Source organism: Lethenteron reissneri, chromosome 49 (genome assembly GCF_015708825.2).
Source record: "Lethenteron reissneri isolate LAM-NWPU_2019-01 chromosome 49, ASM1570882v1, whole genome shotgun sequence".
Taxonomy (NCBI): domain Eukaryota; kingdom Metazoa; phylum Chordata; class Hyperoartia; order Petromyzontiformes; family Petromyzontidae; genus Lethenteron; species Lethenteron reissneri.
In genome coordinates this window covers 10787842-10801067 of record NC_083827.1, presented here as the reverse complement: position 1 = coordinate 10801067, position 13226 = coordinate 10787842, and the positions used below count along the sequence as shown (strand labels likewise).

General features: G+C 46.5%; 1 protein-coding gene across 1 annotated transcript; it reads right to left on the bottom strand.

Annotated features, from left to right (window-relative positions):
* Positions 1-1179: 1179 nt before the first annotated feature.
* LOC133354805 (regulation of nuclear pre-mRNA domain-containing protein 1B-like) lies at positions 1180-11413 on the bottom strand. The gene is made up of 7 exons (XM_061571940.1): positions 11111-11413; positions 9414-9543; positions 8907-9013; positions 8149-8339; positions 5759-5885; positions 4701-4876; positions 1180-4169 (listed from the first exon to the last, which is right to left on the bottom strand). Exons 1-7 carry the CDS (start codon positions 11259-11261, stop codon positions 4023-4025), a joined length of 1029 nt encoding a protein of 342 aa, XP_061427924.1. The 5' UTR covers positions 11262-11413; the 3' UTR covers positions 1180-4022.
* Between the last annotated feature and the right edge of the window lie 1813 nt (positions 11414-13226).

Below are 13226 nucleotides of genomic sequence, written 5' to 3'. Positions count from 1 at the left end.
GGGATTCGCGATTCACTCAAACACAATCAGCCTGTCAACGTGGTACGTTTATTAATGGCTCGGGAAAAATCGCATCCATGTTAAATCACGCGCACTATGGAAACTTACCGTCGTAAACTGTTCACATTTTTATCATAACGAAACTCCCAATTCATGCCAATTGGAGAAATTAATGTCGGCAGTGATGGAAAAATAGCTTTTCGACAAAAACACAACTGAATTTCATTGCAGCTTTTGATATATTTTTTACAGAGTACCGAGTCTCGTGACGCTTGACCACAATGCTAAAAATAACCACCGTAATGCATTTCAACCACACGCAACATCTAAAATGTGCACTACAGGTTCAGCATATACTTTAAAAAAAATAGGACTTGTGCAAGGGTTACGACAAGTGTCGTTTGCGAGCACCCATTAAAGGAACGTAACGAGGCAGTGGTGGCGGCAGCACCCTGTACTGCTGGCCACCTTTGTCTCCCCAGTGCCTAGGTTCATGAACACAGCAAGAGGTACTCGTTTTAAGCGGAGCGGATCTAAGGCAGGCACAGACCAGGTTTAGATTCCAATTGACACCGATGCATGCAGGAATTTAGTGAAGACAGTGGGGTTCGAAAGCAGTGTAGTGAAAACCACAACCACTGCTATACAATCACGCACGCACACACGTGACTATGGAACACTAAATATCAAGAGGTATTTTCTGTAGGTTTTTCCCCCACATTTAGATGCACCAATTGAAGTCTGCCTTCATCATGCTCATAGTATTTTTTAATTCCCAAATGTGAATTGGGAACAGACAACGTTGCATACGGCACAGGTCGAATATATGTCCACGATTAACAAACGCTGCATTTGAATCAAATGTACGCAACTCTATGTGCTAGATGTAGAGAAACACAACAATAAGTGAGGATCGATCGGGTTCAGGAGAAAGGCACTGAAGTGGCTCCCAGTGGTTGGTGCCCAAAGCGAAGCCCTAAAAATCCCGACGGGCTGAGATTGCAAGTACAACCTATAACGTACATTATTTAAGTTTATTATAGGGAAGTGCTATCGGTGATGTTAAGATGCCTTAAATCTGTTATTTAACTACACTGCCAATGTAGTCACTGGAGAGTAGATTGTACTCTCCATGAGATCCAATCACACAAAGCTTGTGACGTAAGCCACTCACAGAAATAACACATTTTTATTTATTAAAGCACAGATCAGTGAATGTTACATGTATTGCTGCACAATCTGTATTTAATAATTACGTAGGATAACAAAACCTATGTAACTACAGCATGGTTAATTCCTAAACTGTTGGCCAAAGGGAACTCCAGTGGCAGCTGTCTGTACAGCAGAAGGTGTACGTGATACTGGGCTACAAGTCAGCATTGGTGGTCTGCCTGTAGGGGATGATGTTTGCTGTGTGGTTTTCCCAAGTGGGACTTCTAAGAATTGAGTTTAGAATTTTTTTTTACCACATGTTCAAACCTTTGTCAAGCAATCCAATTCTAACCAATTTACACTCCTTTATGGTGTTTGCATCCTGTTAAAATGCAGCTCTCCGCGTGGATTCTTGTGGTGCGGTGAACGAGTGGTGGTGGAGCAAAGGTAATAGACATGGAGCTGTGATTCAGTGCTTGGCGCATTGCGCTATGACCCCAGCAACCTCGAGTTCAATTCCTGGACACGGCTAACATCGACGGTGAGCGAGCAATATCCGAACAGGTCCTGGGTTCCTCCCCGCCACCTTCAACCCACATTGACCAGTCTGGAAGCACAACCCCCATGGCCAATGCAGCGTGGAGGGAGAGGCCTTTAAATAGCAGTGGACTAAGGGGCTGTACGTCATACCTGTCAACCCCTTATCAGTGCCAAACTTATTCTTTAAGTCACATAGAAACATTATTTTAAAATTATTCACCTTATTATTTTTCTATCAACGTCACTTTCCCGAAAGAACCAAAGAATATGAATCCCCGCAGTCACAAAAGTTTTAAGTCAACATTTAGTGCCGACCTTATTACAGACCAATTCAGACCTTATTGGTCACGCCGTGCCCTTATAAATCTCAAAGTTCATCCTACAAGTCGAGATCTGAAGTTGTCGTGACTGCAATGATTCATACTCTTTGGTTCTTTCGGAAAAAGTCACGTAGGTATAAAATTAAATACAAAAAAAAATCACGACGTTTCGTGATTTAATGCCGGACGCTTGTGTTGCTTCCGAAACGTCATTTAAACATTTTTTGTATTTTATACCTACGTGACTTTACCGAAATAACCAGAGAGTATTCATCCCACAAAATCCCATCACAAGGGAGAAACGTCTGTATGCCGTTATGGAGCTAAAAACTGAATTCATCTGTACAAGAATACGGGTAAACCGCATGGGTTGACAGGTATGTGTACATACACATAGATTCATACGTACACACACTGTCTGTGCAGCATTGGGCAGGTTGACTTCCTGCCCTTAAAGAAGAACACAATCGCTCGCAGTGATTATTGACACCAAGTGTAAAACAAAGCTCGTACATGAATATGCTTTGTCTGTATTTTGGTCGGGTGAAGTGGGGAATGCCGATGATCCAGTGCTCTGGATCCAAGGGTTGGTGGATCATTCAGAGATATGCGACGCTCCCAAAAGCTGCGAGACTGTGAGGTGGCCAGCCGATTGCAGTACAACAAGCAGGCCCACGAACCCATCTGTGCACCTCCGATTAGCGCGGTTGGCTACGTACGGTGCGAAAGAAGTTCAATGTACATTATCCCCATGTATGGGTGTGTTTTTCAGGTGTGTTGATTCCCTCGCATGCACACGAAACATTTCTGGATTTAAAAAAAATGGAACTGACCAAGCATCTCAGTGCAGAAACACCTCTTGAAACGGAGTCGTGAGACTCAGTGAGACTTCCCGGATAAACTTACATTATTTGAACCATCTAAACAATCGGCAGACATGGGACGATGAAGCATGCGGACTGGAGTTTAATGACAGTTCTAACGAATCACAAATTCCCACAAAAACTATATATATATTGACAGGATGTGTTCCAGCGTGCACATTCTGATCACAGTAGCACTGTGTGTTGGGTTTAGGCAACTAATAGTGGTTTGCACCCCGCCCCCCCCCATTCTGCAGCACTACGTTTTAGGTTTTAATGCAAAAACATAACCCCCACCCCCTCCCCAAAATAAATAAGTAATAAATTAATTCCCACTGTGTAATTATAACCATGAGAATCTACACCTATGACTCGCCAGGTAGAGCGTGGCTAAGTCGACTTGAAAGTACGGAGGTTTAACGGTACGTAAACAAATTGCAATTCTTGCCTGCACATAAGGGGGGACACATGCACAGCCACTGCAACATACTGAACTTTGCTGTCCGTGACAACAACAACAAAACAACAAAACAACAGCCAAGCAGTTTTGAGTGCCTGTCCAGAAAGCAAACTGCAGACTGCACGAAAATAAGATCGTACGGGGGAGGCTTGGGGAGATTCAAAGAGACATGGGTGAAGCATGGGTAGAGTTTCAGGGAGACGCAGGGAGGTGCAATGGAGACAAGGGGAGACGTGGGCAGGTGTAAGGAGACATGGGGAAACATTCGGGAGGTGCAGGGAGACATGGTGGAGATGTCTGTCTGGTTTGCTGCACACACAGCAGACCAGATGGACATCTGTATACACAGCCAGCAGTCAAATCAAGCGCAGACCTCGGGCATTGAATAGAATCAACACGAAACGAAAGCGGTCTGTGTAGAAACGCAAATCACCGGGGCAAGTGACAAGCAGCCAATTGAAGCCTGGGTTTCAAACAAGTAATTAAATGCATCCATGATACAACGCACGGTGCAGAAACTTCACAAGCAGCAGGGTACATCAATAAAACATACCTCCAGAAGCAAAAACGCGGACCACGTGCAGTGATCCAATGCCATAAATAAGACGCTTGGTAGCGCTGGCGCTGCTTCCTCGAGTCATGCCTCTCGCGCATCAACTTCCTGTAATTCAGGGTGTGGGGCCAGGCTCACAGAGAGAAGAGGTCGCCCGCCGAGGGCAGTGGGGCCAGGCCGCCCGTAACGTTGGGCAGCTGAGAGAGGTCGGGCAGACTCTGGATGTGCGCCTTCAGCTCCCTCCTCACCCACGTCACCCTGTTCAGCTTCTGTTTGTACTCCTGGGAGCGCACGGGGAAGGGAAGAGACGCGCAACAACACGGTTTTAAATTAGATTGAAAAATCTAATTTTGTATTTTCTCATTAGTCCCGTTTCATTCTTTATAGTCACGCGTACGGACGTTATAAAGTCACGACGCTGCGTGATGTCACGTGGATGGAAAACGCATTTAGATTGAAAACTAATTTCTTGAGAACCGCTTTTTGTGTTTAGTTTGTTGTCCTTCGCCCGCACCTCCGATTAGCCCAGATGGCTCGGTACGCTGCGAAAGAAGTTCAACATACACACATCCCGTGGCCCACCAGCACCATTGCATTATACGGCCCGTCGGAAAATACGGTTGAGGAACCCTTCCAGTGCCATAGCAGGGGCGTGGTGAGGAGGTCACCCTGGGTACCCCTCCCGAGCGGGAAGACGAAGCCAGCGGCAACAACGACCGTCGGCGACTCCAACTCGCCAAAACTTCTCGGCCACGCGTCCACACCCATCGGTTGACTCGGCAATTAAAAAACGACCGCGCCTGCCCCCGCACCTCCAGCCTGCGCTCCTTTTCGCGCAGCTGCTCTTGCTGCCGGCGCGTGTAGTCGGCGAGCATGCGCGCCAGCTGCCGCCGGTCCTCCAGCTCGGCCGCCAGTCGCCCGTTGTAGTCGGCGAGCAGCAGGCACGCGTCGTCCACCACAAGCGTCAGCCGCTCCGCCGACTCCCTGTCTGGGCTCACGTGCCACGCGGGTGGCCCGAGACCATTCATCCACCACACCATCATTGTCGTCGCTTACACATTCGCGATGCCCCTCCCACGCGGTACATCTACCCCCCCCCCCCCCCCCATGGGGTGCATAACGAGGCACCCTGAGGCAGTGGACCCCAGGTGGCAGCTGTCCTTGTGTGGAACAAAGGTGAATGCGGTGCCATCGATGTTGCCATAGGGCTTCCCAAATAAATACAGGGTGCTTCAAAACATTTTTAACACTTAAATGGGACTATCGTTTTTAATCGAAAAAGAACGGATAATACTCTGTAACATGATAACAATTGTCATGTTAATAGCTTCAAAACGTTAAAGAGTCTCCACTTGTTCGCCATTGTTGTCAACGCGTGCCTGGAATCTTCTTGTGGTGTTGCAAATTCTCAGAAGTGTTAACTTTTTTTTAAACACCTTGTATATGCACGAAATGTATCTATTTTTTACAGTGACGCCACCACACATGACCAACTACAAGTGCAAGACTGCGTTTTACACTTTGTTGTATGGTGCATGCACTGCACTGTATCACTCCATTGCAATATGGTGCTGTACAATATGCGCTGCACATTCGTGTGTTGCACTGCAATTGGACTTTTTTTTATTTCGTGACACAGAGCTGCGTTGTTTAGCAATATATTTCAAAGCTGTATCCCATTATATTATGTTGAACTCTATTATAAGCACAGTTGGCTACGTACGGTGCGAAAGAATACATTGCACTGTATCATTGCATCACATCGCACAGCACTGCATTGCATCACAATCGCTCTCGTGTACTGTCACGTTGTATTATACCGCATTGGTCGACACTGCCGCAAAGTCCGAGTGGGGAGGGGCGTACGCACCGGTGATCCTTGACAGCTGCGATACGTCCTGCACCGCGAGCGGCAGCGACGCAATCTTCCGTCTCACGGTGGCGTCGCTCGAAGCGGCGCTCTCCAACTCCGTGAGGACTCTCACCAGCTCCCCCGCCTCTCGTCACCACCGCCACCACCACCACCCCAGTACAACACAGATGTAGAAGATGGCCAGCACATGCATGAACGTGTCACGGGAGGTCACAACCTAAGTAGAGACCTGTAATTGCGCCTGGAATCGAGAAAGCCATTCTGGAGCATGGCAAGAAAGACCAAGTCGCAAGCTGAATAGCGTTGAAAACTGGTGGACAAAGTCTCGTCAAGGAGCATAAACCATCGCGCAAACTCCAGTCATCCTTGCAGCAGCGGCTTTTGGCTAGCCATCAAACAAAGATGGTCACCGCATCACGCGCTTTCAGATTCGCTTCTGCGGCCGTCTGGAACGGCTCTTCCTTTCAATATTAGGAAGCCACTGGACCTATACATTTTTAAGTCTAGATTTAAAACGAATTTCTGAAGAATAGTCTTTGGTGTTTAGTTTGTTGTCCTTCCCCGCACCTCCGATCAGCGCAGTTGGCACGTACTGTGCGAAAGAAGTTCAACATATATACATACGTCAACTTAATTCCAAATAAGCTCGATCACCATCCAGACATCAGAAAGTTCACTGCCCAGCAAGTACTGGTCTACATCATATTCGAGAATTGGCCATAGAAGGTAAAATCACTTTTTCCCAATGGAAAATAAATTATCTGCAAAATTCGACTGAAGCGCACCGCAAAAGTGGAACACGTCGTGAACTCAGTCCATTGCGAGCCTACGGATCTGTGTGAAGTCTACGGAGATCTGTGCGAGTCTATGAGTCTCTGTGAACGCGTGTCCACTGCATGTCTATGGGTCTCTGTGTGAACGCGTGTCCACTGTATGTCTACGGGTCTCTGTGTGAACGCGTGTCCACTGTATGTCTACGGGTCTCTGTGTGAACGCGTGTCCACTGCATGTCTATGGGTCTCTGTGTGAACGCGTGTCCACTGTATGTCTATGGATCTCTGTGTGAACGCGTGTCCACTGCATGTTTATGGGTCTCTGTGTGAACGCGTGTCCACTGTATGTCTATGGGTCTCTGTGTGAACGCGTGTCCACTGCATGTCTATGGGTCTCTGTGTGAACGCGTGTCCACTGCATGTCTATGGGTCTCTGTGTGAACGCGTGTCCACTGCATGTCTATGGGTCTCTGTGTGAACGCGTGTCCACAGCGAGCGATCTCCGAGGGCATGAGTAGGATTCAATTTGTTGAAGCCGGCAGCCATCTTTACAACCTAGACACTGATTTGTAGTTGTTTCTAAATTAATATCCATACAAAATAAGAACACTATCAATGTATATTCTTGGTTCTTTCGGTAAAGTCACGTAGAAGGAAAATAATAAAATAATACAAATATGAGGCTATTGACATATACAAACATAGAGACAATTTCAACCGAGAAGATGGATTCTGGCTTAGCAATCATTGGAAGGATTTGATAAACCATTTCGGGTCTTAATTGATTGTGTTCACGCTTAGGGTGACTTTCAGACCGCATTCCATTTTCTGCTCCCCCCCCTCCTCTGTTCCGAACATAGATGGACTCGTCCATCTGGCCAACTGCCAAATCGCTGTCCGTGGTGCTGACGTTAGGAAAAACTGCCACTTTTAAAAAAAATTCTTGCTGTGGATTTCACACCTGATGATGATTGCTTGTGTTGCAGTCGAAACGTCGTGAGAATTTGTATTGTTTTATATTTGTATTATTTTATTATTTCCCTTCTACGTGACTTTACCGAAAGAACCAAGAATATGAATCCCTGCAGTCACGAAAGCTTGAAATCAAAACTATACATGTAATTAATACACTTAAGATTTACAGTTCTTTAACATATAGTAATCATTAACAAAACAATAATTTAACATTTGGAAACATTTCCAATTTTAAGCAAATAAGTCACACATCGCTACAGTTTAATGCGAGTAAACTTCACCTCTATAAGTGTGCATCTTAAAATTACATTTGATTAATGATAAAAAATAGAAATATTTTTATACAATTTAACCCTAAAGAGAGCGGAAGGGGTGTCACAATCGGAGCACGTGGTCGCCTGATGCACCACAGGGTCCACTATTGCGTCCATCTCCCATGTGTTCTGCTAGCAGTGGGGCCTTCCATTCTCCAATTTTTTATCATTAATTTTTGTGCGAAAGGTATTCCAGCTGGAGTCTGTTTTACTTATGGGGAAGTATTCTGGCATACCTCAAAAGTCCATCTCCAACGAATCTGGCTTCTAGAGGTTTTCCTGACACACAGAGACAGAAATGCCACGGTGCCGCCAACTCAGTCACCTCGGGCGGTTCCTTGGGCGAAGCATTCTCCAGGTAGTGGTCGTCCTCCATCACGGCCGCCGGCAGTACCACCACCTTCTCCTCATCCTCCTCATCGTTCTCCTCCTCTTCTTCCTCTGCCTCCCGACGCCGCCGTGTTGGCTGGACGGGCACCGTCAGCTCGCGCGTCCGCTTCTTCGCCTTTCTCTCGCCTGCACAGTGCAGACGCAGCACAGCGTGGTTCTTGCACAAGCAGCATGCTCAGCCAACGCCACCTTGCTCTGGGTACAAGCCACGGGAGATACCATGCACAAAACAACTACCATCGCCATTTGCTGATAAGTGGCAGTGATGTCACCCTGGCACTTGAGGGAGGTCGGATGCATTTTAGGTCAAGGAAAGTAGCCAGGTGGTTATATGGACAAATTCAGATGTTATAGGTTAGCCACCCAAACGTCGAAAAGACAAATATCCTCCATATGGCCTTAAACAGACTGTCAAGTGTTGTTAGAGAGCACCTATGAAGGCTGGCACAGCACATGGGGAGGTAGATGGCCAGCACCACACCCGGCCGCCTTTGTCTCCCTAGTGGCGATGTTTACACACCACAACAGGTACTCATTTGAGGCTGAGTTGACCTCGGGGAGGCCCAGGACCGGTTCAAGTAATTGTCACGGGTTCAGAGTGCAGCGGGCTAACCGCTTCACTACCGCTCCCCCACACGTCTGCACACATTTGAGCCTGTGCTCCTGCTCACGTGTCGGTGCACCTGCCCGTACTTGCCGCCTGCAGTAGCTGCTCGATGAAGTCCCCATCGTACACGGCTCTCTCCTGCCAGATGTGGAGCAGCCGCTGCATGGGCGTCTGGCACCCGTCATCCGCCTCTCTGCACGCACATGAGACAAACAGTGTAGCATTCACAGGCTGCTCTTCGAGAGATTCAAACAGATTCTTCATATAAAAACTAAACTATTTTTACTTTAGCAGGTAAGGTCCACTGAGCAATACAGCTCTTTTTCAGAAGTGACCTGGCCACAAATGATAGTTCAACAAAGTGGCTTACCATGTGGAAAGTTTCCCAGCCAAATACTCTAAACACATGTTTCTAAATATGGAGGGAAAAACCAGAGGACCTGTAGAAAAATCAATGCAACCAAGGTGAGAGAGATGGGCAAACTCCAAATAGACAGGCGTTGGGATCGAACCCACACCCTACTGCATACCAGGCGACGGAGTTAACATCTCACCACCATGGCACCCATATCATGACCGCACACCGTTCAGACCTGGCCACGTGGGAGAAGGCGTCGAGCAGCACTGAGGAAAACTCCCGCGTGAGCTCGGGGCCCTTGCGCTTGCTGTTCTGGATGACGTCGTTGGCCAGGTAGAGGTAGGTGAGCTTTCGGCTTGGTTTCGCTACACACATTCCCATCGCCAACAGGCATACGTACAGACATGCAATAGTCCACAAGCCAGGACCACATATTTAAACAAAACTTCTTATTTTACCAGGTAAGGCCCACTGAGCTATACAGCTTTTTCAGAAGCAACCTGACCACAAATGATAGCTCAACAAAGTGGCTTATCGTGTGGAAATGTATAGCGGCCACATACTCTAAACACACGTTGATTCTAAATGTGGGAGAAACCGGAGGACCCGGAGAAAATTCCACGCCACCACAGGGAGAATTTCACTTGTCCGTAACATCCGAGAAACACAAACTTTGATGTGTCCAATTTATGTGGCCAATAACGGTGAATTTTGTGAAAACCATTTGAGATGAGTGGGGTTATCAAACAATTGATACCACTCAGGTGTTGTTACCTTAGAATCCTTAGATGGTGCTCTGGCACATGAATGGTAGAGGGTGCAGGAGTGGTTCCCACTCTAGTGAACCACACTGCATTCACTATGGACTTAACTACCCGAGTTCGAACCCTGGCCACGGTTATCATCAGTGGCAAGGATTATATTTTTTAAATCGGTCCCTTCTATGATCGATGTTTCCCAAAGTGCACAACACTAGAACACAGTGTGCACACTATACTGTGGTATAGATTCAATAAGAGTGTGTTATTCAATACAGCAATATTTACCTCATGAATTATAGCATTACATTTTCACGTGCAATATGAAAAATGTTTACAATGTACAACACTGTATATTACTCGACCGTAGTATGTAGGGTATAATATTGTAACATTCTTATAATGTTGTATATGATAATGTATGTTTTTATTTATTTATTCAAATGTTTGGTTATCTCTCTTGAAGCTCCCGTGTCAATCGCCCGCAACCACCGTGCAAGGAATGCAACACGTTCACGTGTATTAAATACAGTCTAACACGTGCTGTGTATATCTCTATTTCCAAATTGGATTACCTGAGGCTGCCGTACCCAAGGCGCCCAATGTCCCCGTGTTGACCTCACACTCTGCAGTACGATACAAGGCTGGTCCACATGTCTTGTGACCCACAGTTAATTGACCCCCCCCTCACATATTTTTTTCTCTTTGCATATTCACTTGTTTTAAATAAATATTTACTTTAAAATATATATTAAGTTTTAGAGGATTCAATGGGGGTCACAAGACATCGGGGTTCTATTTTGTCAGCTCAGGCCCCACTGAGATATGCCGCTCACCGAAGCGGCTCATTACCGTGCGGAATCTAGAGCAGCCAAATCATCTCAAACGCACGTTAATAACTGTGGAGGGAAACCCAGAGAAAATCCACGCAACTACGGGGAGAGACAGAGAGATGCAAACTCCAACTACACAGCAGCGGCAGCAGCAGCAGCAGCGGCAGCAGCAGGCGTCGTCAGGGTCGGGCTGGGACCCGCGACCTCCTGCGCACAGCGCGGTACACGACTCTGCGCCCCGTAAAACAGCGCAAATGCAGCGGCGTTTCTCCGCACGCCGTAACGCGCGTGTGTAGACAACGACAACAACAACAGCAACACAGATATGAGTCTGTTCCTACTGTTCTTGAGGCTGCCGTGCCAGACCCTGGCGATGGTTCTCGCGTGCTTCCTGTGGTGGATGAGCCACAGCGACAGCGTCTGGACGCTCTGCTGAGAGTTGCTCAGCTCCGACAACTTCTTCTCGAACGCCGCCTCAGAAAATGCCGACATTGCTCACTCGCCGCCGACTGTGGAGATTACAATTAAAGTGAAATAAAAAAATGTAACTCGTAGAAAAAAGAAAGGAAATGGGTTTTAGTTGAAGTTGTAAAGAAAATATAAATCCCGGGCCCCGCTGGCCGGGCGCAGTCGAAGGCGGCTAGGCCTCGGCTCCTACGGAGGCCCGTGAGGGGCACGTATGGGGGGGGGGCGGGGGGGAAATCGCGTTTCGAATAACTCAGAAGTGAATGAAGGGCTGTTACATTAATTGCACTTGTGGCAAATGATATGTTGGGCGAATGATCAGCACGAGACTAAAACAACACCAAGTAAATATTAAATTATCCCAAATACAACGGTCGGCAGTGGCAGAACACGCTTTTGATAATGTTGAAGTTCTGTGCAAAACTAGCTACTACAAGGCAAAGACTCATAAGAGAATCTATCGAAATTGAGAGAATGATCAAATAATACATTGTTTAAATGCATGCCTATACAGGTCAACAATGAGCTCGCATAACGCACATGCATAATGAACTTTGATTAGCATATACATAGCCCAACCGGTAATGGATATACATTATCATTTATATGCATTCACTAACACCCCCCCACATCACATCTACCCCTCTGTTTAAGGAAAGAAACAGGACTTCTCCACAACTCTGGCTATCGCCTGATGAAGCTAGTTGTAATTACTGGCGAAACGTCGTACTCAGATTGTAAATGTTGTGGCTTGGCTCTCCAACACACCGGTGTGCTGTACTAGTGCACTACACTATACACTACACACTAATGCTGTACTTGTGACGAATTGGCACGTTCTGTTTACGTGACAAACCTTACTAGTTGTCTGTGTCGGGTGGTGGCGGGTTTAACGACACATTTACATATTTACGCGATAGAACCCGACAAAGCTGTATTATGGATTATATTTGTCGCGAAAGCCTACGTGTTTTATTGAATACTGGGCTGTTAAATTAATTGTTTGGTCGGATTAAACTTTCTCAGTTATGGTAATAATAAAAATATAACAGATCGGATCAGATCACGAATTGTGTGTACTGTGTTAAATCGAACCTGGATCTTATGTTTGCTCATGATTTTGGAAATCTTTTTGGTGACCCCTGCTATGTATGGTAAGGTGATGGTTTTGATTGGGTCCTCAGATGGTTCTTTACCTACGGTTGGGGTGACAGCTTTACGGATTGTGTAGTCTGAATATCCATTCATCTTGAGGGCTTGGTGTACGTGCTCCAGTTCACTGGAAATCCGAGCTCTATGGTATAGAGTTTTGATGAGTGAATTGTTCTTGGATGGATGGTGGTGGGAGTCAGGTTTTAGATAGGCATCCGTATGCGTGGCTTTCCTGTAGACAGTGTCCCATTGAGCCATCTGGTCTCTTTTCGATTAAAACATCCAAGAATGGTAACTTGCCATCCTTTTCCACCTCCATAGTGAATTTGATGGCTGGGTGTATGGAATCGATGTGGTTGAAGAATTGGTTCAGAGCTGGCAGGCCATGTGGCCAGATGACAAACGTGTCATCTACGCATCTCTTCCACAAGGACGGACGTAGAGTGGATGCCTGGATGACATCTGTCTCAAACTTTTCCATGAAAACATTGGCTACAACTAGAGATAAGGGAGAACCCATCGCGGTACCTTCAACTTGTTTGTAGAATGTTCCATTCCAGGTGAAGTGTTGGTGAGGCAGTGTTTCACTAGGGCCGGTACATCAGCATTCAGTCCTTGTTGGACCAAATCTCCAATCATTGCAATGGTGTCCGGCACAGGAACTTTGGTAAACAAAGATACATCGAAACTAACGAGCAAATCACCTGGAGATAGTGAGATGTCCTTAATTTACGATACCAAGTGAGCTAAGTACAGCTGAGGTGGTCTTACCAGTGAATGGATGTAAGGTCTCAGAAATCGGGCCAGTTTGTAGGTGGGTGAGTAAATGGTGGAGACGAT

Coding starts and splice junctions, on each gene's coding strand:
- LOC133354805 (XM_061571940.1), bottom strand. CDS start 11,261: ATGTCGGCATTTTCTGAGGCGGCGTTCGAGAAGAAGTTGTCGGAGCTG. Junction 9,014..9,413: donor GCCTTCTCCCACGTGGCCAG/GTCTGAACGGTG, acceptor ATGTGCGTGCAG/AGAGGCGGATGACGGGTGCC. Junction 5,886..8,148: donor CGCCCAAGGAACCGCCCGAG/GTGACTGAGTTG, acceptor TGGTGACGAGAG/GCGGGGGAGCTGGTGAGAGT.